Source organism: Nycticebus coucang, chromosome 12, assembly GCF_027406575.1.
Source record: "Nycticebus coucang isolate mNycCou1 chromosome 12, mNycCou1.pri, whole genome shotgun sequence".
Lineage (NCBI taxonomy): Eukaryota > Metazoa > Chordata > Mammalia > Primates > Lorisidae > Nycticebus > Nycticebus coucang.
This window is the reverse complement of record NC_069791.1, coordinates 54,293,816-54,320,480: the sequence shown is the minus strand read 5'-3', so window position 1 is coordinate 54,320,480 and position 26,665 is coordinate 54,293,816. Positions and strand designations below refer to the sequence as shown.

The 26,665-nt window shown below is 44.6% G+C and overlaps 1 protein-coding gene across 1 annotated transcript in view; it reads right to left on the bottom strand.

Annotated features, from left to right (window-relative positions):
- The window catches only part of ANO2 (anoctamin 2), a 397,918-nt gene that overhangs the window by 81,120 nt on the left and 290,133 nt on the right, over positions 1–26,665 (bottom strand). The window contains exons 15-16 of the mRNA XM_053557547.1: positions 12,419–12,493; positions 129–324 (exon numbers count right to left, since the gene is read on the bottom strand). Coding sequence (XP_053413522.1) covers positions 129–324; positions 12,419–12,493 — 271 coding nt within the window. The remainder of the gene's footprint in view (positions 1–128; positions 325–12,418; positions 12,494–26,665) is intronic.

Sequence of the window (26,665 nt, the reverse complement as noted above, 5' to 3'; positions counted from 1 at the left end):
ATTATACTTCCTCATTGCAACATATCCTGCTCCTGTCCCTTTGTTCATTTTGGGTCATTATCACCAAAAACCTTGGGCACATTGAATTGACCATGTTTAAGGGGCCCTAGGATTCAGAGACACAGTACCAATTTTGGTGAGCCACGCAGCTACAGCCCCATAGATCTCATCCAGGATAAGGATGACCACAAGGTTGATGATAACTGCTGTTGCTGTCACTGTGACCCGGACATTGGAGCGCGTGGCTTTGTTGAGAGACAGAGCAGCTGCGGTTGTGATCCGATATACAATCACCCCGAAGACAATCGAGAACGTCAGGGCAATCTGTTCAGGGAAGACAGAAAAAGGGACACATCAGCAGGCGATTATTCACCCACTATTTGTTCAGCCAACAGTACTATTTGCCGTTGTCAGATATTATCAATCTGAAAGTCTTTGATGGGTAAAAAGAAAACTGCATGAATCCTATGTATTCAATTTTGATATGAGGACAATTAATGACAATTAAGGTTATGGGGGGGGGAGGAAAAGCAGAGAGAGGGAATGAAGGAGGGGGCGGGGCCTTGGTGCATGCCACACCTTCTGGGGGCAAGACATGATTGCAAGAGAGACTTTACCTAACAAATGTGATCAGTGTAACTTGGCTTATTGTACCCTCAATGAATCCCCAACAATAAAAAAAAAAAAAGAAAACTGCAAACTCTCCAAATTCTTGGGCAGAATTCTGAGTATAGGTGCATTTTCTAGGGAAGAGTATCTTTGGTTTTCACTAGATTTCAAACAGTTTATAACACACACACACACACACAAATAAGAAGGAAAATGCTGGACACTGGAGTACATAACACACACGACATGATTTCCTTCACTAAAGAGCTTTCGATCTGCCATGGAGATACGATGAACTCCTTCTAAGCTGTAGTAAATAGGACCTGACAATGTATTAAGTGTTAAATGTATAATTGCTGAAAAAAACTCTGAGTACAGAGGAGCATGCAAATCTGGGTGGTCAGGGAATAGTCTGTGGATAAAGACACGGGAGCCATTGAAAGTGTGTGAGCTGAGAAGGGATGGGTGGAAGCAGAAAGTGTGTCCAAAGAAAGATAAATCAGGAGCAAGATGTTCAGGCCCTTAGTCCTTGGGGTGAACAAAATATCACCATACAATTTCTCTACCAGGTAACTTGAAATGGAGAACTCAGATTTCACACTGGCACAGAATTCTCCCGATGAAGGTTTACCAGCCACTTGACCTCTAAGTGTCCCCCCATCCCCTCTTTCTAAAAAACCCGAGAATAATAAGGGACTCTTCTGGACCTGATCTGCCCAACAGTCCCACCCTTTCCCCATGTCCTCCTTCCCTTCCTCGCCCCTTCAGAACCAAGGAAGGATTGTTTCCAGGAAGCACAAGGATGTTATGAGAAGACAGTGCCCTGAGAACACCTCTTGGGGCAGAGGGAGGAGAGGCAGCTGCTGGGTGCATGCCCTGCTCAGAGCGATTCTAATTTGCTTCCATCAAGGGAAGTTTACTTTCCTCAGAATCTCTCTGCAAAGGAGGCTGTTCAGGTGCTATTTTTTTCTGGAGAGCAGGGGATGAGGTGCTGGCTATAAAGGACTAAACGCAAAATATGAGGAGAGAAAAGGGTAGGGGGAAGGCTCCCCTGAAAAAATAAACTGCACTGAACTACACATTCTGGAGTGGAGGGAAGGAGGGGAGAGAGGACAGAAGGAGAGGGACAGAGAGGAGAAGGGAGGGATAGGAGCTCTGGCTGGGGCAGTGCTTTGCAAAGTGTGAATGCCACTTGGTGGGTTGCCAGTGGGTTGCAGATGTGTCCAGGGATGGATGTTTTCAGACCTCTGGCAGGTGCCTGTGGGTGGCAGGCTGGTGTGTGCTAGTGGCAGACTCAGCTCTTTATCCCCATGTGCTTCAGAAATGCCAGTAATTGCCCTGTGGGCTGCAGGGTGATAAGGAAGCCCTTGGTAATGAAGGCAGGAAGGTGGCATTGTCTCAGTGGAGGGAGGGTATGTGTGAGGGCGTGTGGGCGGAGGACAGGTCAGGTGGGAAAATCCTCCAAGGGAGACCCCTCTTCTGCTGCAGGGTGGAAGTGGGGGGCAGCAGCAATACCAGCCTGAAGGACTGAAGAGGGACAGGTAGCTAGCATGGAGGTGGAAAAACCTGGATGCGACATCACTCCCTCCAACAGTGTGGACATTTTCACTTCCTGTTCCTTTGGGATTGTCACGCCAGGCAGTAAGAGGGTGGAAAATGTGGTGTGAGATTCTTTTCCCCCAAAATCACTTTTGCAGTAAAGACTACTGATGGAAGTATCATGAGGCAGTGGAAGGGAGACCAGGGCATTGGGGAGTGTATGTGTGTGTGGTGGGGGGGCGGGAGTTGGTATTAGGGAAGACTAGGGAAAAAAAACTATGGCAAAAACATCCTTTGCTTCAGGGGCTTAGGGGAGGTGCATGGAAGAATAAGTGGGGAGACGGTATCAACTTCTGTCCTTTTCTAAGAGGCACCACTGCCAAACTGGGGAAGTAAGAACTCTCTTTATTGCTACCCAAAATGTGGTCCCTGAACAGGGTGCATCAACTGGGAGTCTCATAGAAGTGCAGACTCTCAAGCTCAACTCCAGACCTACAAGAATCCCATTCAAACTCTAGAAGTACCGCTATACTCTCTTAAAGCCCTCATTCCCACCTCCCTTCCTCCTTAGCCCCAGCCCTACCATGCTCTCCCACTCCCCGAGCCACATTAGGCCCCAACTTTCTATCAAAAGCCTCTCTTTTGCAGTTTCCCACAGCATCTCAAAATCCACAGAGTTTTAAAGTTACAAGAGTTTGAAGAGTACCAACCCAGCTGCATGACCATTTTGCACACCAAAAAAGGCATGGAAAATTGAAGTGATTTGCTCAAAGCCATGGGACTACAATCTTGCAGACTGCAATGCTGGTCTCTTGGATCATGGCAGGAATTAAAGAATTTTCATATTTACAGATCATCCACACACAGCCTTCAGTCTCGTATATAATGAAACTGAACCCAAGAGGCAATGATTTGATCATCCAAGGTCTGGAGAGCACACGGCAGAGCTGAGATGTGAATAGGGATGACATCAACTCCAGATGACCCATTCAGTCCTCCTTGGTGTCGTCATTCAGGGTGTGAATCCACCAGCACTAGTCCTTTTTTACAACCATGTAAGATATGCCTTTTATAGATGAGCTTTAATGATGATCCAGGATTTAAACTCTGCTGTACAGTTCCAAAGTCTACAACCGCATCCAGGCATCAGAACCCACATCTCTGGCACTAAATCCAGTACTATTTTCACCACTTGTGACTGCATTACCGATTTTGTTTATTAAGTTCGCGTGGCCATGGACTATGCAAGCCACACACTGCATATAGTCCATGTTTGCAAATAGTCTCCCCCAGCTAGGCCAGTCTCTGCATCATGTAGTTTCCTAGTGGTTTGGGGGTGTAGAAACTGTTTGATTAAGCTTTGCTGGTCCACAGCTCTAGGAGATTGAGCCGCCCTGCACACGGTCACTTTATTATGGCCCCTGTTGCTTTTGGTGTTTTAATCCCATAACTTTACTTCTGGGGCATAACCTAGCTCAATCAATGTAAGGCAGGCTACAGAGTCCAGAGTCCCATTTGACACTGTAAGGAGAGACAGGAAGGACAGGTGGCTTCCTTCCCACCCTCCACAACGTGCATTCTGAGGCAGAGCTGAGAAAACGATTGCATGTGTACAAGGATGAGCCTGGTAGCAGCTGGACAGATTTACAGGCCTCAGATCATGAGCTTCCAGGATGCTCTGAGCAGAAAGCAGGGAGGTTATTCGGGAAAAAGCACTGGATTTCCTCCAGTTCTCTAACCAGGGGAGAGAACATTTTCTAGAAAAGGGAGAAGGAACAAGGAGAAAAGTGCAAAGCCAAAGCCACCTCTGCTAATCTGGTGGGACAGTGCCCAGTCTAGGGCATGGCCCACAATATTAGTTCAAGTATAAAAACACACATACCACACACATACATACATATACACACACCCATATAGACATGCTAACCGCTTCATCCCTGACATAATACGCTGTCTCTGCCATCCACCTGATTTATTTACACATTCAGTTATTCATCAAACATGCGTTGATCACCTCCTTGGTTCCAGTCACAATTCTAGGTGCCAGTGATATATTAGTGATAAAACAGATAAGAAGTACCACCTTCACGAATTTGGAAAAGATAGATAATAAACTACCAGAGAGGAAATATACACCATCTCTAGTGCGATAAATACCACGGAGACAAGTAAGACACAACAGACAGGGCCCGGATGCGGTTTTAACAGGGTGGTCGGGGAAGAGGCAGATGAGAAAGTGACCCTTCAGCAAGAACCTGGAGGAGGGAACTGTGGGATGGGTGCCCAGGCAGGGCGTGAGCCAGGGAGAGGTGTGATGGAAAAGGGGTCGGGGCGAGGAGGAGGGCAGTGCTATAGTGTAAGGATATTGGTTTCTATACCCCAGGAGCTAGGAAGCCATCAGAGAGTTCTGAGCAGAGGAGATACATGATTTGATTTAGGTTTTAAAAAACCAGCATGCTGGGCGGCGCCTGTGGCTCAGTGAGTAGGGCACCGGCCCCATGTGCCGAGGGTGGCGGGTTCAAACCCAGCCCCGGCCAAACTGCAACAAAAAAAAAAATAGCCGGGCGTTGTGGCGGGCGCCTGTAGTCCCAGCTGCTTGGGAGGCTGAGGCAAGAGAATCCCGTAAGCCCAAGAGTTAGAGGTTGCTGTGAGCCGTGTGTGACGCCACGGCACTCTACCCGAGGGCAGTATAGTGAGACTCTGTCTCTACAAAAAAAAAAAAAAAAAAAAAAAAAAAAAAAACCAGCATGCTGACACTCTGTCAGCAGCAGCGTGCAAGCAGGCAGATCAGTTAGGAGGCAAGAATCTAAGCTGCAGAAGAGGGTTTCTGAAGGGGAGGTCTCAGCAGACAAGTGTAAGTAAATGACTGCCTCGGGCACCAGAGAAGCTCAGGCACTTAGCTCGAGAGGAAGAATGTCATCTCCTCAAGTCCCCTTCCTTATAAAGAGAAAAATGAGAGCAATGATTCAACATGGAAAGAAACTTTAGCTCAATACACTGGTTTAAATTCATCCTTGTCCACACTGGCCTCTAATACACTGGGGCACTTTGTTCCCATTGCCCCATGAAAAATACCCGAACTGATCCGGCAGATTGCCATCCCTAAAACCTCCTGATGGCCGTGGTCCTGGCATCTTCTGCTTAGGCAATGACGGGATGGAGGAAGAAATGAAATGAGAGATAACGGTAGGTGTCTTTGGCTTACCCTAATTTCATGACAAAAAATTGCTCTTTCGTGAACACCACTCAGAACCCCTCATCCATGCTATACCCTTTGTTCTAGGGTAACGCCAAGCAGCCCTTTCCTTCAGAAAACTGGTGTTTTTATTTTTTTTAAGTGAAAAAAAAAATGGGAAAAAGGTAATGTCAAATACAGATTTTTTTAAAAAATTGAATAGGCAGAGGACCATATAATTTGTTGTCCAACCTGGAATACTTCTGAGAGGGGGAAAAAGAGATGCTATGAATAATCCCCACAGATCAAGAAGCTACACCAGGGAGCCTGTGACCATTACAGGGTGATGTGTAAGGCGGCTCCAACCCCCTCCTACCACTCTGCTCCAGGCTCCTTCCCACACATCCCCTCCCCAGCACTTTCCGGGGGCTGTTGGGAGTCCCCAGACATAGTGAGATTATCAATTAGTTCTTGGTTTTATATCAAAAGAGTTAGAGTTGGGTGGAGCTGGGAAAAGGAAGATAAAAAGAGAGATAACCAGCTATTATTCCTGAGCAAGGAAAAAGAATTTCCCACTCTCCAGCCTAACTTTGGGAAGGTCTCTAAGGAATTAAGGAAAAAAACAAAAACTCAGAACTTTTGCAAGATGACCCCTGTTGACGTGGTTTTTAGTATTTGTGGAATGGTGCTCCAGGAGTGTGTTTGTTGATGGTAAGGAGACAGCAGATGAGCGTCTTGTGTCAGCTCTGTCCTTTCCTGACCTAGCAGCACGCCTGACACAATGGCTTGCCCTCCTCCTTGAAATACTTTCTAGACTTCCAGGACTCCCGGCCTTCTCCCCTTCCTTGCCAGGCTCCTTTCCTGACTCCTCCTTAGATTCCCCAATTTGAACGTTGCCGTAAACTGGCACTCAGGCCTTGGACTTTTCTTGCATCTATGCTTGTTACCTTGGCAATCTCACGCAGCCTTATGGCTTTAAATACCTTCTGGTTATTAGTCTCCAGCCTGGATGTCTCCCCTGGATGCCAGGCTCATGTCTACCATGAGAGCAATTCCAGAATCCCTGCCCACCTCACTAAGGGATAACTCCAGCACGTGGTTACTCAGGATGAAAGCCTTAGAGTCATCTTTGACTTCCCTATTTTCAACCACGTGTTCACACTCTTTCAGGTCTACCTTTAAAATATTAATAGACCACTTTCACTATGGCCCTGGCCCAGGCCACCACACTTCTTACATTGCTGCAGTAGACTCTTGCTGGGTCTCCTTCCCACCCTTCTGACCAGCATTTTCTCACCCCAGCATCCAGAATGACCATGTCAGATCCTGTCTCTCTACAAAATCTCCTACCGAGGGGCTCTCATCTCACGTAGAGTAAGCCCCGATCCTCGCTGTGGCTTGGGTCCCACCTGCAGGGCTCCCCCTCACCTCTCTGACCGCATTCCTCCTGCGCTCCCTCCCAGCCACACAGTAGGTCCCTCTGTACACCAGGCACCTCCCACTTCGGGCCTTTCCCCTTCTTCTCCTTCCTTCTGCCTGGATGTCCCCCCTAGAATATCCATGTGGCTGGCTCCTTGCTAAATGGTCATCTTCCTAATGAGGACTTCCCTGATCAACCAAGTTAATTTTTATTTTATCATGAACATATAGACAAATCCATTTTACACACACATGTGCATGCACACACACAATTTAATAAATAAAGCAAGCACCAGCACAACCCAGACCAGCACCGCCAGCAGTCCGCATGCCCTTCTCCGCAGCACGGACACGGCCTCCCACCCCTGCTCCATCCGCCTTTGTATCCAAACACAGTACTGAACTCTGTGATAATCATTCCCTTGCTTATCTTTCCAGTTTTATCACGTAGGCATCCTTAAGCAGTGTGGTTTAGTGTGTGATCTTTCTGAACCTTACATGAGTAGAATTAAACTGCATAGATTCTTCTGTCTGATTTTTTTTAACTGGTCTTTCTGTGCACAGCTATTAGTTTGCTCGTTTTCATGTTTATGCGTTATTTAACTATATAAATATGCCTGAATATATTCATCTCTTCTAGCAGTGATAAGCATTTGGATTGTTTCCAGTTTGGGCTACTATGCTTTCCTAGATGTGCTGGTACATGTATTTTGCTGTGTGTATGCATAAGTTTCTCCAGGGCATATACCCAGGAGTGGAATTTCTGGGCCACAGGATAGACATATTTTCAGTTTCACTAGAGAACGCCATGCTGTGTCCACAGTGGTCTCTTTCTGATGTATACTTCCACCAGCAGTGTATAAAAGTTTCTTATAGTGCACATCTTTTCCAAAACTTGTTATTGACAGACTTTTAAATTACAGTATGTGTGTCGGGTATATGTGGGTCATTATGAAAGTTGTGAGATACACAAAAATAAAAAAATGTAAACTCTACCTGGATGGAAATAAATGAAGTCCTCCCAGCGACACTGATAGGCTGAGGGACTTGAAACTTGCACAGGTGAATCAGAAAGGACACTGTTGACTGTTTTTCTTGGAGGTGAAATTAACAACCCATACAGTCTGTTTTAAAACTTTTATAGTGACTCACATGTATGGTATTTCCTTGGGGTTTAAATTAAAATTCCCAGGATTACTAATGAGTTTGGGTACTCTTTTAAAGGTTTATTAGCCATTTAGATTTTCCCTTTTATTAAGTATCTTTACAAGACTTTTCCCCATTTTTTATTGAATTGCCTATCTTTATCTATCAGTTCATAATTCTTCACATGTTTGAGGATAATTCTCTGTGATTACAGTTGTTGCAAATATTCTGCTCTGATGACTTGCCTTCTCAGAGTGTTTATCAGGTCTTCTTATGAACTTAAATTCTCAATTTTAATATAGTCAAAATTACCAACATTTCATTATGGTTGTGCTATTTTTTTCTTATTTAAGAAATTCTGGGCGGCACCCATAGGTCAGCGGGTAGGGCGCTGGCCAAATACACCAAGGCTGATGGGTTCAAACCTGGCCCAGGCCTGCTAAACAATAAAAACTGCAACAACAACAACAAAAAAATACCCAGGCATTGTGGTGGGCGCCTGTAGTCTCAGCTACTTGAGAGGCTGAGGCAAGAGAATTGCTTGAGTCCAAGAGTTTGAAGCTGCTGTGAACTCTGACGCCACAGCACTCTACCCAGGGTGACATAGTGAGACTCTATCTCAAAAAAAAAAAAAAGAAAAGAAAAGAAAAAAAAGAAATTCTTCACTATGTCAAGGTCATGAAAATATTTTTCATGTATATTTCAAAACCTTATTATTTTACCTTTTATTTAAAAGGACTGATGTTTTTGAATGATGAGAAATAAGGCCCAGTTTTATTTTCTTCTATATGGACGCCCAACTGTTTTATAGCATTTATTAAGAAATTCATCGTTTTCTCCACTTATATGTAGAGCCACTTGCATTAATCCGATTCTTGTTTTCCAATTCTTGCTTTTTCTCTTGGTCTAATTATCTTATTCATTATAGATTTATAATAAGTTTATGTTTGACTGAGCAACATATCCTTCCTTCAAGACTGTCTGGACTATTCCTAGTCTTTGTGCTTACATATAAATTTTAAAATCAGTTTATCAACTGGACAATATAAAGACTGTAGATAGGGGTGTCCAGCTTTTTTTCTTTTCTGCTCCATGTTGGAAGAGTTAAGAGTTGTCTTGGGCCACACAGTAAATACATAAACACTAACAAAAGCTGATGAGCCAAAGAAAAGGTCTGTGCATAACTTTTCACGATATTTAATACCACAGATAAACAGAATAGTCCACAAATAATCTGTATGCAGCCCACAGGCTGCAGGTTGGATGCCCTTGCTTTAGAAAAGAATTGTTCACTTAATCGTCTATCTGACATACTTATTTTAATTCTGTGCATATTTTAATTCTATCTGTTTTAACCTTATGATACATCATTATTTTCAAAGTCAAGGTTCCTATAGGTTTGCCCACAAATTTGCCACTTTAATAGCTCTTCATTCCTTCCTAAAACTATGGCCTTCCTTTCATAAGGGATCGTGTCTGAGATACATTCTTAGAATTTCATCCCTTGAGAAATTCAGTTGGTAGCAAACCCTGAGTTTCTGTTTGTCTGTAAATATCTTTGTTTAACTCTCACTTGTATGTGATATTTTTCATGGATATATAATTCTGGGTTAGAAATGGTTTTGTTTTCAGCACATGAATATAGCATTTCACTGTATTCTGACCTCCACTGTACTGTAAAGACGCAGTGGTCAGTCTAAGTATCTCTCCATGAAAGATAATTTTTCTTTTGATTTTTTGGTTGCTTTTGAGATTTTTCTTATGTCTTACATATTCTATGATTTCAGTGTGGTAAATCTAAATGTAGATTAGTTTTTACACTTTCTGCTTGGGTTTCATTGGAACTCTTCAAAATATGGATTGCTGTTTAGTCTATGAAACCATCAGTCTTTATTTCTCATTCATTACCTATTCCCTTTCCTATCTTTCCAATAGTACAATTAAACATAGGTTGAATCTTCTCACTCTATTTCCATATATCCTAACCTCTCTTCCTTATTTCCTATATACATGTATTGTGTTTCTATGCTGCATTATGGACAATTTCTTCTAGCCTGTATTGCAGTTCACAAATTCTCTTTTTAGCTGTGTCTAATTGGTCGTTAAATCTATCCAGGGTTTTATATATATATTTCATTTCTAGTAGCTGTTTTTGTTAGTTTTCAATTTTTCTAGATAATTTTAAAAATAGCTTCTTATCCTTATATGTATTTTTAAGGTCAGTGATTTAAAATAAGACTAAAATTTTCAATATCTTTCATGTAGTATTTTAACTTTTTTTTTGTAGAGACAGAGTCTCACTTTATGGCCCTCAATAGAGTGCCATGGCCTCACACAGCTCACAGCAACGTCCAACTCCTGGGCTTAAGCGATTCTCTTGCCTCAGCCTCCCAAGTAGCTGGGACTACAGGCGCCCGCCACAACGCCCGGCTATTTTTTGGTTGCAGTTTGGCCGGGGCCAGGCTTGAACAAGCCACCCATGGTATACGGGGCCGGCGCCTTACCAACTGAGCCACAGGCGCCACCCGTATTTTAACTTCTTTAGTTAATTGGTTGTATTTGATGATTTCTCTTCATTACCCTTGAAAAAATTCTTTAGGGAATCCTGGTATAAACATGATTTCCTATAGGAAGAGCTTGTGTTGCTTCTGCTGGCCCCCTGGAAACACTACTAGTCCAGAGCCAAGTTCTCTGGGTCCTCTTTGTGTGGTGGCCCCAAAAAGCTGCAATGGGGACTGCCCATGGTCACTTTTTAGGGATAGGATCTTATTTTTCTTTTTTGTCTCTTTTCTGCTTAGAACCAGAACAATTTTGTCTGTACTTTGTAAGTGGGGAGAGGTGGATGAAGTTCTGTTTCATCTTCCCTGAGAGTGTAAGAGTGCTAATTTAGTTCCAATTTAATTTGATGAAGACGTCCTGTTAGAATCTCCACTTAGAACCAGCCACAGTCCCTGATTTGAATCCTCCTTGTTCTCATAAAACCACCAAAACCAAAGCCTAAATTTCTCTCAGTGAGAAAATGTCCTAAAGGTAAAAGTAGCACTAGGGCCCAGATTTGATTCCTTGGTTCCCATTTTCCTTTAGATTTTAGCCTAATATTACTCACTATCCTGTCAGCCCTTTGAAGCTTTGAGAAGATTGAAAAATATATTCATCCAACACATTTTTTTTAATTTTGGCAAAATGAAATAGTACAAATATCCTAACCTACCACTACTGGAGACAGAAGTCCATTTTACTTATTTTCTTATTCATTTACATACATAGAATTTATTGTCCGTAATTTTTTTGAGAGGGATTACTTTGTTTTATTTTTTTGCTGTATCGCCAGTGCTTAAGAATAGTGTCAAGTTTCACTCATTAAATATTCCTCAAACTCTTAGGCAATAATATGTATATTATGAGATATTTGGAAGTGCTAAATTAAACCTTATATCATTATAGCTTAACAAACTGTAACTCACCAGATATTCCTGAATAAATTCTGCGTGCCTTGCACTTGCACTTGTTAAGCATTGAGAGGAAAACAAATTTAGACTTCTAAGCTCTCGCAAAGCACCTATCAACTCTGCACTTCCTCTGCAAAATGAGGGGTTGAATTAGATGGTGTCTCAGTTTCCTTCACCTTTTAAATTTCTGAGAGGACTTGATTCCTGTCCTCAAGGGTAACAATGAAAATAATGATGGAAATGGTAACTTTAGTTCAAAATCAGAATTACCTCAGGCAAGTAGGACCAGAAAATTCTGATGATTTCAGTTCCAACTTTTAGAATAAGCAATTCCTCTTCCATCCTACAATTAGGGTGTCATCCAACTTAGACTCTGAGCTTTAAGTACACACTCTTCTTTGTAAAACAGAAATTCCAATCTCAAATAGTGCGAGGACTATTTCCATAAAGTGAGATAGCTGTGTTAGTGACCCTAATTCATTCCTCTGATTTTCACCTTTCCTGAGGACTTCTAACTTCAGCTACTATTGTCTTAGCCAACCTGGCTCCCACGAATGACCTGCTACCATTTCATTGATCTGACTCAAATATGAATCACAGCCTCTTCCCTCTGCTTTTCCTGCACAGCTGAGACCATCTGCATCTTGCAAAAAGGCTCTACCAAATGTTAATGTAGAACACAGGGAAATAAACACAGCAAGTATAGAGAAGCTAAAGAATCAGACTTACAGAGCCCTAGCTGGCTTTCTCCTATGGCTTCTAGACTCTGTTTTAGTCCCCAAACCATCAGAGAGAGACAGTCCACAGCCCAGACAAGGTGCTGCAGTTCAGCCGTCATCTTGCCTGGATTAATTCTCCGCATTCTTGGTCTGTCTCAATGTGAAAGGCACAACCCACTCCCTGAAAGTTGCCCCTTTGCATATGCAGGGTCCATGTCCACACTGTCAGGGGGGATCCTGTGGCTTCACCTTTACCAGCCCCCTGTTATTCCCATGGCATCACAGAATAAAGCATGCACAGCACTCACATCACAGCATCCACAGGCATACATCACGGGCAGGTGGGCCCTCTAGGAAATTACCATGAACAAGATGGAGGCGAAGTTCATCAAGTAACCCGGGAAACGATCTTTCCAGGTCAGTTTATCTTCATCATCCTGCGGAGAAACAGGGAAGTAGAAACAATTAGAAGGCACATGTAACAGATATTAATTTGTTCTTGATTTTCATAAATTTATATGTCAGTCTATACAGATATTTTTCTAGTCACTGATCCCTTACCCTCCACATCAACAATCATTCTCCTAATTTTGTAATTTCTAGATGAGCTGGAATAGCCTAAGCAAACTACAGTGAATAGAGGACAAGATTTTATTTCAGCCTTACATGGGGCTGAAGTTCTAGTTCAACCATGTATCAGCTATGTGATCTTGGACATGTTTCTTTCTTTCTTTTTCTTTTCTTTTTTTCTTCTTTTTCTTTTTTTTTTTTTTTTGAGACAGAGCCTCAAGCTGTCACCCTGGGTAGAGTACTGTGGCATCACAACTCATAGCAACCTCCAACTCCTGGGCTCAAGCAATTCTCCTGCCTCTGCCTCCCAAGTAGCTGGGACTACAGGTGCCCGCCACAATGCCCGGCTATTTTTTGGTTGCAGCTGTCATTGTTGTTTGGCAGGCTGAGGCTGGATTCGAACACCCCAGCTCAGGTGTACGTAGCTGGTGCCTTAGCCGCTTGAGGCACAGGTGCCAAGTGTTGGACATGTTTCTTAACATCTCTGACTCTCTATTTGTTCAGCTGTAAAATGGGCACAGTAGTGACACTGTGTTGCCTAGGGCACAGTAGTGACACTGTGTTGCCTACAGCACAGAGTGGTGTTGTTTGGTCCGTTTAATGAGAAACACGTCAACCTGTGGACAAATAACAGATACGACCCAACTGCCATGGGACAGCATTCTATAGATAGATCATCCTTTAAGTGAAACATAAACCACTAAACTTAGATCCTAATACCTGTACACATTACCATAATTTGTGTTCTTCAAAAAGCCTGTATGTGGTATCATTTGTTTCCTCCAAAATGACTGTGTGTTCCCCCACCCCAGTCACAAGTACGGACATTTTGAGGCACAGGTTAGTTGGTCCATTCAATCAATTTAGCTGAGAACTCTACCTTTCCTCCCTCAGTGAGTCCAGTCTGCCCCGGCACCCTCCTGGGACAGCCGCATCAGTGATAGCCCTCCTACAGTACATTAGGCACATTGGCACATTCCAAGAAAAGGGTGCCAGCAGGTGTGAATGGTAATAAGCTCTGCTAACGAATTGCTGTACACTTTCAGTACACAAACATGATTTCTCTGAGCTGCTGTTCCATAAAATTAAGATTGATACAGCAGTTCTGCCTACTACGCAAGGTTCTTGGGGAAACCACCCAAAGAACCATATTTATGAAGGTGTCAAGGCAATGGCAAAGCACACTGTGCTGGTGAGGTAGGAGTCCCCTGCTCTTCTGCAGAGAGTCTGAGTCAAACTCAGCAAGTGAGCGCTCCAGGGCCCCTGCTATATCTTCACTCCCCTCCTCACCACTGGTATTTCAGGATACACCTGATTTGGCTCTAGCAACAGTGCCATCTAGCCTTTGAAAGCTTGTACTGTAAGCAAAGGATCTCTGGTCTAAATGACTAAAATCTTTTGTGCTTCCCCTGTGTGTTAACCTTGAGCCAGGCACAGTGGGGAGACAGAAGAAAGTTGACGTGATCACTGCCCCGAGGGTCTCACAAGTCAATGAAACGCACACACCCAAAGATTTAAAAGTCATTGCCAGTTTGGGAGGGAGGGTTACCTTGGGAGTGAGCCCATGGGGACTTGAGGAGAGGAGCAATTCTCACTGCACATTCAGAACGGAGCCCAGAGTTGAGCTTAATAAATGGTGGTAGAAATGAGTGTTACATCTAATGTCATCTTCAGAGTTAGCACGTTCATTTGTGATGATGTAAATAAGTGACATGCTCAGGTTTGCATAGACTTAGTGACATGGTCAAGTTTCTGGACTCCGAGTCCAACAGACTTTTGATCACACAGTGAGAACATCTATCTCAGATTATGACCATTCTGAAAAGAAGTATCAACCTCTTTCTAATGGGATGGGCACAAGGCTCATTCATATTTCTCTCAGTTAGGCCAAACATCCAGAGGGCTTAGAAGTTCTTTCATTTTCCTTCAGTATTCATTCTCAGTTTCACTCATACATCAGTGTCTTCCTTTAGGATATCTTTAAAGTATTTTTCTTTAAGACGTGGAACAAGGAAAATTGAGGATGAGCTAGTGGATGACAAAAGTCATTCGGGATTCTGAAGAAAAATATGGAGGTATGAAGGACCTCTGCCAGGGCCCCTCTAATGTTGGTAAAGGTTCTGATGACCAAGTTCCACTCAACAAAGCTGAGCTAGATGCTGAGAACACAGTAAGGAAGTGGCTCAGTCTTGCGCAGCAGGAGCTCAGAGACCACAGGAAAGGGATTTCAGAGCCAAATCTTGACTAGGAAAGTGGCATTACTCTTTGCCTAAAAATGAGACATAACTAAAAAGCAACTGACTTGGATGCCCTCTCAAAGCAACTATCTTAAAGAAAAATACTCAATGTAGATGTTCAAGTGTTTGTTGAAAAATCATCTATTCTCATTTTACAATGATGAGCTCTTTTTTTCTGGAAGTTGTAGCTTTCATCACACACACATACACACACACACACAGAGCTCTCATACACTTAGACACTGTGTGAACACAAGAAGCCTAGTGAAACACAAAGATTTGAGATAGTCATCCAGGCTCCCTGAGTCACTAGCAAGGACAGCAGTGAATGCACCAGTTTTTACTTAACAATGCTTTGGCTCTACTGATGAAAGCCTATTTGAACTCTCTACTCACTGGGACATTCAATAGGTGAAGATTTGTAGCAAAACACCACTAACTTAATTACATCCCGCATAAAAGTAACATAACCTGCCTATAAGACAGTAGAAAGAGAAGTTGACTTGAAACCAGAACACCCCAGTCTGAACTGCTGGCTCTCTAATACTGAGATGAGTCATATCCGGAGATTCCCAGAATCTCGGTTTCCTTATCTATAAAATAGTTATTTCTATCAATTAGCCAACCTATGAAGAGGGCCAGGAGAGTTCAGTTACACAGAGGTAAGTGATAACTCTAAGCACATCCCTCTTCCTTTAAAAATGAGTATGACAATACCTGTTCCACGTAGGTGAGTGAGGTAATGTCACCCACCTTAGCTAATGTCATCCTTGTTAAGACGTGAGACTCACTGTTGTCTGTTTGTTTTTTCTCTGTTCTCTGTGTCTGTCCCTGGACTGTGGCTTCTGAGTCTGAGTCTGCAAACAGCAAGTGGCATGGTGACATTCACATAAAACCATGCAACTGCCCTTTTGGCAAGCTGAACATTTGGAAGTGAAATCACAGAAAAGGCAACATGTGAGAATACTACTTAAACAAACTGATGGAGAGTAATTTTGAAAAGTGGCAATCATCCTTGAGTTGGTTACTTTTCTATTTTTAATTAAGGTATAATTTACACATAGGAAAATTTACCTTTATTAGTGTACAGTTGTATGAGTTTTGATAAACATACACAATCACATAACCACAACCACAATCAAGATGCTGATTTCCCACAGTCACTTTCCAATATCCCCCCGTCCCTTTGGAGTCTATTTCCTCTCCCAATTCTCAGAACCTGGAAAGATCTGTTTCATGTCCCTCTGGTTCTACCTTTTCCAACGTGCTGTGTTAAGTGTGTTCATGTGGCAAGCAGGCTTTTCAGTCTGACTTCTTCGACTTGGTGCTGTGCGTGTGGAGTTCACGCATTTGGTTGTAATCCCAGTAGTTTGCCTGGCTGTCCCACAATTTATTTAACTATTCACTAGTTGAGAGGTGTTTGGATTGTTTCCAGCTTCTGACAATTGTGAATAAAGCCATTATAAGTATTTGTGCACTGGTTTTGGTATGAACATAGGTTTCCATTTCACTTAAAAAAAAAAAATCCCATGTAGTGGAATTACTGGGTCATAGGGTAAATACATGTTTGAGTTTATAAGAAACCACCAGACTGTTTTCCAAAGCAGCTGTACTATTTTACCATTTCCATCAATATTTTTCTTTAAATAAATTTTCATCTTAAAATAGTTACAGGATTACAGAAGAAAGCTTCAGAGATAATGCAGAGAGTGCCTATGTGCTCTACACCCGGTTTCCCTGCTGTATTGGTACAGTACATTGTTCCCAGCCAATTACCCAACATTGCACATTACTATTGAGTAAGGTTCATACTTCATGTATGTTTCTTAGTTTTTATCTAATGCCCATTTCCTGTCCCAGGGCCCCCTCTACAATCTCATATTCTATTTACTCACTCTGTCCCTTCAGCCTCCTCCAGACTGTGATAGTCTCTCAGACTCTTTTTGTTAGTGAGGATCCCGGCAGTTGTGAGGTGTACCAGTCAAGTAGTTTGTAGAATATCACTCAGTATGGGAGTTTTTGAAATTTTCTTCGTGATTAGACAGAAATTATGGGTTTGGGGGTGGGTGGGGAGACCACAGAAGCAAGGGGACAGTCTCATCATATCATATTAAGGGCACGGGCTGGGACCTATCACTGATGACATTAGCCTGGATCACCTGGTAGTGGTGGTATTTTTCAGATTTCTTTATTATAAAGTTTCTCTTTTTCTCCTTTCTATACCTTACTCTTTAAAAGGAAGCCATAGGACCACAGGCTGGTCAGAGGACCATGTCCCGTCTGCTAGAGTTGCTTTTCAGCCACATTTAAAGGGCAGGAAGCGAGGGGCAGTATATACATATTCCCCTAGGTTTTTAATCTGGACTTTTACAATTTGAGTTTACTTAAAGCAGGACTATAGAGATGTTCCATCATACCAAGGTTAAGCCAGTGCAGATTACTCCAAATTCTAAAAGAGAAAAAAGATGATAAATGCTAGTGATTAATCAGTGAGCATCGCTCCTGGGTGGAAGTGTGTTTGGGCTTCAGAGGGCGCAGACTATGGTCCTCCGTCTCTGGGAAGCCAAGCTTTGGCAGCAGCACTTGTAATTTCATTGTCAGCATCTGCCTCACCACTTTCAGCTAATGACAAGTGGGTCAGCAGTAGGATCAGACCAGTTTCTATTAAAATGTTCCCATGTGACCCTATGTTCTTGTAAATAGTTGGGGGGAGGGGCAATGCCTTAGAGCAAGGGGATAGTTTTAATAAAAATAACAATGGAGAAGGAGGGAGCAGGGAGAGGAGAGGAGAAGGATGGTCACAGTGTATGGCACACCTTTTGGGGGCAGGACACAATTATAAGAGGGACTTTACCTAACAAATAGATTAGTGTAACCTAAAAAAAAAAAAGAAAAAGAACAATGGGAACAAGTTCTGTATAATTGTGCATTGTATTACACCTGTTTCTAAACAGGAAACATTCACTGAGTGTCAAACATGTACCAAGCATCATGCTAGTACTAGGTACTGGGGATGGGTAGAAAAGAAGGGCTTAGGCTTTGCCCTTGAGGACAAAGAAGAAACTGGGGGAAAGAGGAATACAAATTATAACATGATATGACCCGTGCAAAGTGTCATAAAAACACAGAGGAGGGAGTGACCTGGAGGAATAAGGGGGTAGACTTCAAAGATGAGGAAGTATTTTATTTGTGATTAAAGAATGGTTAGAATTTTTCAGGGGTGAAAAAGAGGGATGTGGGGATTCCAGAGAAAGCAGCATGTGCAAAAGCACTGAGATATCTTAACACCTAGTGCTGTCAGGCGGTCCCGTGGCACAAGGTAGGATGTGCACACAGCAGCAGCAGGTTAACTCAAACTCCTGACCACCCGGTAACCCACAAGGCGTGACTCTCACCACAACGCGAGGAACCAAACATCAGAACAGCATGACACTCCGAGCTGACCGACAGTTAGCAATCTAACACCGGGCTGGCCGGGGTCTTGGGGAACAAATAATCCAGGCCCTCATTTGGGGAGCCTGGAGTACCAAGGAGAAATGATGCTCCTGCAGTTAAGCAGCTGTTCAGCTCCAGAGAAAACTGGAGCAGGACCTCTCGTCCTGTGCTCAGCTGCCGAGAAGGCTGCTGCTGGCCGAGTTCTTCATCATGAAGGGTTGCTTCTAGGTTCTTAATCCTAAATAATATTTAGAGGCCCTTAAAACATGGATCATGTTTTAACACTGCAATGGATTTATTCCGACAGCGGTATTGAAAGCAGCTGCTTCTTTGCATCTGGTCCCATGTGTTGTCTGAGAGGAGAGTCTGAGGTGCTGCCTGCCTATTACTTCTTGAGCCTGTGCTCTTCTGTCTACAAAAGCCTCTCCTTGGAGAGGCAGGCCATTCAGCTGGGCACCCTGCTACGCCTCTCTGTGGTCACCATCTGCATCATCATCTTCCCAGCCAACCCTGATCCTGCTGCCGTCACAAGCAACTCAGACCCAGAAGCTAACTGACTTTTCTCTTCAGTGCTCTTAATGTCAACCCTACTTCACTTGGCCAGCCACCCTGACCACAGCCGAGGTGATGCTGTTATCTGGACTCTTCATTTCCTACTCTTCCGCCACTCTCACCGTCTTATTTCCAGTCCTTATATGCTCTATGCCCTCCCAAGCCTCTGGTTCTCTTTGGGTCAGTCCCTGCTTTATTCAGCACAGACGCCTGGCCCATCACTGCAGTCATGTTCAGTGTCACACACAGGCTTCCCTGCCTGCACTTTCCCAGGAAGTCCTCACCACCCACCTTGTGTTCAATCCCAACAGTCATCCCACATCTCTATAAGTAGATACGGGGTTCTGAGCACAATTGTGTGACTGGTGCCCCTAAAGACATAACCAGCAACCTCAGCTGTGCCCCTGTCCCTGGCCAGAAACACTTCTTCTCACTTTCCTCCCATCTCCTATCAGCTGCTTCCAAATTGGTCCCTCTCTGCTAGCTCCTGCCCTCCTATCCCTTCCCTCGTGTTCATTACATAACCTCACTGTATTTGCCAAGAGAAAAACAATCAAGATTATCCTTTGAGACTCTCAACTTCTCTCTTTGTTACCTAAAACATTATGTTCATTTTTTTCTCACAGAACTTCCTGTCTCGTTTAGGCATATGTCCCTCTTCCTCCTGTTGACTGCACTTTCCTCTGTGTCAGCCTCTCTTCAAGGACTTAGCTGTCCTTTATTTTAAACAAGTGTTTGAGACTTCAGTGGCACCCTCAAGTTCACCTGCAAAGACATGAAAACAGATTGACTTCTGGGCTCTATCCCCAAAGATTCTGATTCAGTAAGTCCAGAAGGAGGCCTGAGAATGTGTGTTTCTAACAAGTTCCCGGGTAAAGTGAGTGCTGGTGATGCTGACACTGCTGGTCAGAGGACCAGGTCCTGTCTGCTGGCTGTTACCATTCAGCCTACAAACACACCAAACAATAAGAACCTTCCCTTTTATTAACAAATGGCTAATGATGTGACTGGCAATCGACTAAGTATCTTAAATAGATTCCGTGTAATTCTTGCCATATTCCTGGAAGTATGATTATTATCTCCATTGAAGCAAAAGGTTCTAGAAGGTTGTGGAACTTGCTCACTAGCTAGTAAGCTGCAGCTCTGGAATCCAATATGTCTGAGTCCAGTGCCCTGCACTCACAGCCTCTCATGAGATGCTGCCTCTGCAGAGCTCTGTCCTCCGACAAGTACGTGGGTCAAGGAGTAGCTGCAATGTAGGAAGGAAACCATAAGAGATCAGTGAGATCAAAGCTTAGGGAGGAAAATTTCAAGACAGGGACACAAGTCCTCTTGTCAGAGAGATCAAAGGAGTTAAGAGCAGTATTTGCCATTAAGATCATCTGTGACCTAAGTCTTGAGGGATGGTGGGAGCAAAGCCAAGAGAGCAGATAATGAGGGGTGGGTGGCAGGTGAGGAGAGAGGCCTCTGTAGTTTGCTTTCTTAAGAAGTTGGAGGGAACAAAAGGCTGACGCTGCATTTAATAGCAGCAATCCCCTGTTATACACTTTTCTTAGCTAATAGCATGGCTTTATTGACCACCCCTCAGTGAAGACTCTCAGAAGGCCCTGCTAAGCGCCAGGCTTACTTGTCCAACCACCTAGTGAACACCTTCAGTGGAATGTCTGTCCTAAGTGCAAATGTCCCAGGAGGAACAAATCACCTTGTCCCTTAATCTTTCTTTTATATTCTAACTCTGTGAACTGAATCATGACCCTTTGAGCAGGCAAAGCCTGAAACAGTGGCGTTTGCTGAGCTATTTTTTCCCATGCATTCACCTTCCTTAGCTCCAAGGGCTGTGGAGCGCCTCCTTAGACATTCTCCCCATGTGCCCTCCTCCCCGCTCCTCTTGTGGTGCCTTAGCTCAGCCCCTGCACATCTCCAGACTCATCACCCTCCACTGAAACTGTCAAGTGTCTTGTCTTCCCCCTTCCTGGACTCAGCTGCAGGAGAGCAGAGGCCTTGTTTTATTCACCTCCACTTGCTTGCACGTGGGCACGGTGTCAGGGATGTGTGTAAGCTGCATTAATGTTTATTCACTCAATGTGTCTCCTATCAGGTTAATGGGCCTCAACTCTGAAAACAATCTTGGTGACACTCAACCAGCCTTATCTAGGATACTTTCTGTACAAGCAGGCAAGCAGGGCATGGCCTAGCCATTGTTGGAATTCACTGAGGCCAGCGGTAGGCAGGAACAAAATGGCAGCTTCCATGTCCTTGTCTTTGGGGATGCTCTCTCTGTCCTGATTTCCTGGGACAGGAGATCCAACTGCTCCAGCAGACGGAGGTCTTATCTGGATCAGGAGGTGACTGAAGTGAAACCCCTGTGGTCAGGGACAATATCTGGGGAATTAGGGATGAGGTTTCTAGGAGCAATCACTTGGGGATCTGTCTACTTCCAAAAAGGACCTTGATAAACCAAGACTGGTTAAAGTGCTTGACAGAAGAGAAGAGGCCCCATGACAGGATCGGATTGAGAGACTGACTTAAAGGAGAGGAGACCAGGTCAACTGTGTCTGAGAAAGGGTCAAACAACAACAGCTTTTTCAATGTCCTGGTGACAGGATGTTGACAGGCAGCCCAACTACAGCCCTGTGTGTATGCCTCCGTGGCATGGCAGGACTTCCAGGACCTCCCAGGAGGCGTGAGCATGTGGAAGAAGACGTCAAAGAGAGGGGCTGGGAAAGAGATGAAAACTAAGAAGATAGCACAAAGAAGAGCGCTTTCCATTTAAGGGTCCTTTGGACACTATCAGAGAAGGGAGTCAGGAAAACCCAGGTGCTCCTGGGCTTCAGGAGGAGGTGTTGGGTGACAGCCTGGTCTCCTGTGGCTACAGGTCTCAGGGTTAATGACCTTTATGCATTTTTGTTAGCCACTGTGTGCATCTATCACCTTGATGTGGTGATACCTCAAGGCAATTTCAGGTGAGGAATAATAATCCAGGCAGCCAGTGTCATACATTCAGTCACACATAGAATGGCATGTGTCAGAGGGCAGGGATAGGATTCGAGCTGCTTTCACGAAATAAATGAAAGCTATAAACTGATAGGAGTCATGCTATGATCAGCAGGCCATCTCAGCCCTCCACATATATGCCTACATTGAGGGAAACAAAGGAGAAAGAAATAGTGAGGCTTAGGGCTGAGACCAGCACCATCCATGACATGGGGCCATAAAGAGAAAATATTCTTTTTTCATTTATCTTTCTCTCCTGATTCTCTCTCCCTTTATCATATTCCCTGCCAGAGCTGGGCTCCCCATCAGCCTGGTTGGGGGACCCAGTGGTGCCCCAGGAATCCCGTGTCTGGGTTTGATTCCCAGCTCTCATAGTTAGTGACCAAGTGACCTCAAGCATGTCACCGCCTACTCTACACTTCCACTTCCTCATCCATGAAAAGGAGACTGAAAATTTTCCCAGTAGTACAAGATTGCTACTATGAAGATGAAATGAGTTAATACATGGAACGGATACAGAACTGTGCCTGATACATGGTTAGAGCCCAGTACTTATTACCTAACATTATCACTGTCACTGTCATCATCATTTCTTCATCCATCAGGAGCCCTGCCCCAACTAGGATGCATTAGGTAAAGCTTCCCTGTCAAAGTGACAAGGAAACCCAATTTCTATGTGGGCAATGCTTCCTGTAACACAGACCCAGGGGCTGCTCTTCCCATTCCAAAGCCACACGGCCATCCTGCATGACCTCATCCTGGTCCCACACTCCCCTTAGAAACAGCTGCTGGCTGAGCCTCATTCCTTCTTTGAGTAAGCAGACTCCTCAAAAAAATAAAAGTGGACCTTCCATTTGACCCTGGAATCCCATTACTAGGTATCTATCCAAAAGAAATAAGCATTTCACAAATAGCAAGAGGGATTCCCACCAACTTCATCATATTCTCTCTCTTCTCTCTTTAGTTCTCTCCCCTAAAAGACCTTCTCCTCCAGGAAGCCTTCCTGGCCTCATCAGAAGAGTGAGGTAAACGTTTGACCACTTGTCTCTCCTTCCACCGGGGGTGAGCTCTTGCCATGAGATCAGCAGGAAGCCCATTACAGCCCCCCTGGAGCAACATCTCCAGATCCTGCCCCCTGAGCCCTAAGGACTGACCCATGACTGACCCTCAGCACCTTCTAGAAACAGAGAAAGACAGGGCCTCAGGCCAGGAGAGGATCGTGGCAAAAAGGCATGAGGCGGTCATGTGACACGGCACCTAAGTCTACAGGCGCGCCTCAAGCCCAGGATAGAATGCAGTGCAATTTGTGGCTAAAATGGAAAATATTCTTTATTCCTCCCACAGCTTGGTTTTCCTAGCAGACACAGAAAAACACTCTGGCTCCCTCTCCCCTCTCGATTACTCTGTCTGCTCACTGTGGCTGCCCAGAGAGCTGCTGTTTCACTTCCTCTGTCCCAGCGAGCTGCCTTGCCACCCACTCACCCCATTCCAGCACTGGACTGAGCTTCTGTCTGTCCATTCCCCCAATCCCTGCTGTTCTATCCCAGGCAGGGCCTGGACTGGTGCTGGAGACAGCTCCTCCTCACTCACTCTCTCAAAGGGAGGCCCTTCCATATGGTGGTAGTGGTAAAATGAGCTTGAGCCACAGCTCCTGATGAGGTGTGAGAGCCCAGGCAGTGAGTCCTTGTCCCTCTCCAGGCCTCCTTGTCTATGAAAGGAGGGTGCAGAGAGAAGGGAACACTGATGCACTGTTGGTGGGACTATGAACCAGTACAGCCTCTATGGCAAGACGTAAGGAGACTCCTCAAAGAAATAAAAGTGGACCTTCCAATTGATCCTGCAATCCCATTACTAGGTATCTATCTAAAAGAAAAAAAAAATCATTTTACTGTAAGGACATTTGCACTAGAATGTTTATCTCAGCTCAATCCACAGTCACAAAGATGTGGAAACAACTCAAGGGCCCATCAACCCATGAATGGATTAATAAACTGTGGCATACTTATACCATTGAATACTATTCAGCCATAAAAAGGTGGAGACTTCGTGTCTTCTGCAACAGGCTGGATGGGTTTGGAGAACATTCTCCTAAGTGAAGTATCATGAGAATGGAAAAGGAAGCATCTCATGTACTCCACACTAAGTTGAAACTAAGTAGATAAACAACTACAGGTCCACACTAGAGAAAAACTAAATTAAATTCAAGAAGGCAGTAGAGAGAAGGGGACTGGATAAGCTCCCACCCAATGGGAATAACGTACGGGTACGTTGCATAGCTCTGGGTGAAGGACACTACAATGCAAACAACGTAACCCAAACTTATGTACCACGATATTAATCCGAAATTTTAAAAATGGAAAAAAAAATGGAGGGGGCTGGGCTGACACCATCAGCACCTCCCATTAGTGCTGCAGGACCTTCCTGACTTACCATGGTGTGATTTTTTACTTTGCAATGGGTTTATCATGGTATCAAATGCATTTTCAAAACTTACAGTATGTTCAACTTAACATGAGTTTATAGGGGCATAACCCAATCAAGGAACATCTATGTGAGTGAATCCTTGATATGCAACTTACCTAGAACATCACATAAACACCTTAAGACAAATGACCACGGACTTAGAACACATCTAAATGGCCTCCAAAACTTAACATCATCTGTCCCCCAGCTCACCCCATTTCTACCACCCTGGCTTCTTTCCTATTCTTTGCACATGCCGAGCCAGTTTCCAGAGGAAGACCTTTGTGTGACTCCTACCTGCTGCCCTGACTGTTCCCTTGGTCTACCCTTCGGGTCTAGCCTCATCTCTCCAATGAGCATGTTCTACTGCCCCCTCTCCCCCACCCTGCCCATCCCCAGCCCTGGTCCTGCTGTATCACAACACATCACTACCTAAAGTTATCTTACGTATTTTTTATCTCCCATCTGTCTCCTTCAGGAAAACATCAGCTCTGTGAAGTCAGGGAGCCCCCACATCTCATCAGCACAAATCCAGTGCACAGATTACCTAGCTCATGGGGTTACTGGCAGGGAGGCTTCAGTGAGTGGGTACCAGTTTGGAAACAACAGCCTCACTCGTGCTGGTAGTGCCCAGTGCTCAGAAGATGGGGATGGGGCATTTGGTTACTAGGTAGCTCAGAACTAGTTTTACCAGGAAATGCCCACGAAACAATTTGGGGCCACTATCTCAGGTTACACACAAGTGCAGTTCTCTCTTAGATGTGAGAGAGATGCAAGTGGCAAATGCAAAAGCTTCATGGCCAGCTCTGAAAGCTTTAAGAAAAGTAGTCAACTGTGTGCCCCACAGATGCATGCAGGTAAGGACAGCTTTTCTCATACGAGATTCAGTGAGGCTCAGCCCGTGTGCCATGCTGTGATCTCATCTGCCCTCTGTCCCTGGGTGCACCAGCCGACCATGAACCATCCGTGCTGACTGTGAGGGCCTCCACCACCGCGCTCCTGCAGCTACCCCTTTTCAGCACCTCTCCTGCTGCTACTTGTCCCTCCAGGTGACTCAGTCTAATCCTCAGGCCTCCGTTTCACTCAGTCCTTTTCCTTACAGAAAGATGATCTCTAGGGCATTTATTTACAGACCTGAAGTTCCTTGTGAAGTCCCCTCTTATTCTTGTTTTCTTTGGGCTCAATGCTCCCCATTCCTATAATTAGTTTTCCTACTAAATAAATGTGGAAGGAAATTTCTGGGAGGCTATGTGTTCCTGTCTGGCCCAACTCCCCTCTGTACCCTGATGACTTGCTAAGAAGTGTCCCCAGCTCTCTGTGCTAGGGTTGGGTGGGGACCTGGGAGGGCAGCCCACCAATCCTGGAGGAGGGGAAGAAGAGAGCTGAGGTCCAGTACCCTGAGAGGCTCAGGTCACAGAGAAGACAGGCTGCTACCATGAGAGGCTGAATTAGAATCAGACACGAGGCCAAAGCCACTGGGTCCCACATTACCCAATCATCAGAATCACAAAGGAGGTTTTGGAAATACACTGACTCCAAGCCCTCCCCCTTCAGATCTACCAGCTCAGAATCTGGGATGGCGAAAGTTTGAAAATGCTTCTCCAGCAGTGCTAAAAACCAGCCCACATTGGGAAACACTGTTTTTCAGGACTCTCTGCTCCCACCCCCTGTTTGTGCCCCAGGGCCTGTATTCCTGTGGCTTGTCCCTCCATGAGCAGATTCCCTGAGAGGAGCTCAGAGGGTGGAGACAAACTTGAAGACAATTCCCTCATGTACAGAGTGTCAACATGGAATCCGCCATGTCAGCGGCACCGCGGCCCCGGCAACTGCCAAAGGCTCCCCCCTCTGTGCCCCGTCTGCTCTCACGCTGATGACAGGGCCCCAGCAGATATCTATTACCCCAGAGTTCAGGGGTGAGTGTCAGACCCACTGCACTATTGGCAGCTCCTGGAGTAAGGACAAAAACTGAGGTGGGAGTGCTGTCTGCCACGAGGATGCCACTGGCCCAAGCTGGTCAGACTTCCAAACCTTTTGTTTGACATGCCAGAGAGGAGACCTATGCAGTTACCTCCAATTTTCTGAATTTGGGGGGCTTTAAGATTCCCTGCTACATGCAAAGCACTTTAACAGGCACCTTTAGATCTTACATCTTACAAGACAGTCACTGGCCTCTGTTCAAAAGCAGAGGTGGCAGGCTGCTCAGTGCAAAAATAAAAATGACATTTTGAAATGTGTTGGTAATTATTATTTGAAGATTGTGTGCTTTGAAATTGACTTCACATGTATATGAATAAATAATGAGTCTTGCCAACACCCATGTGCTCTGGTCAGAAAAGTACGGGAACATTCATTGTTCAT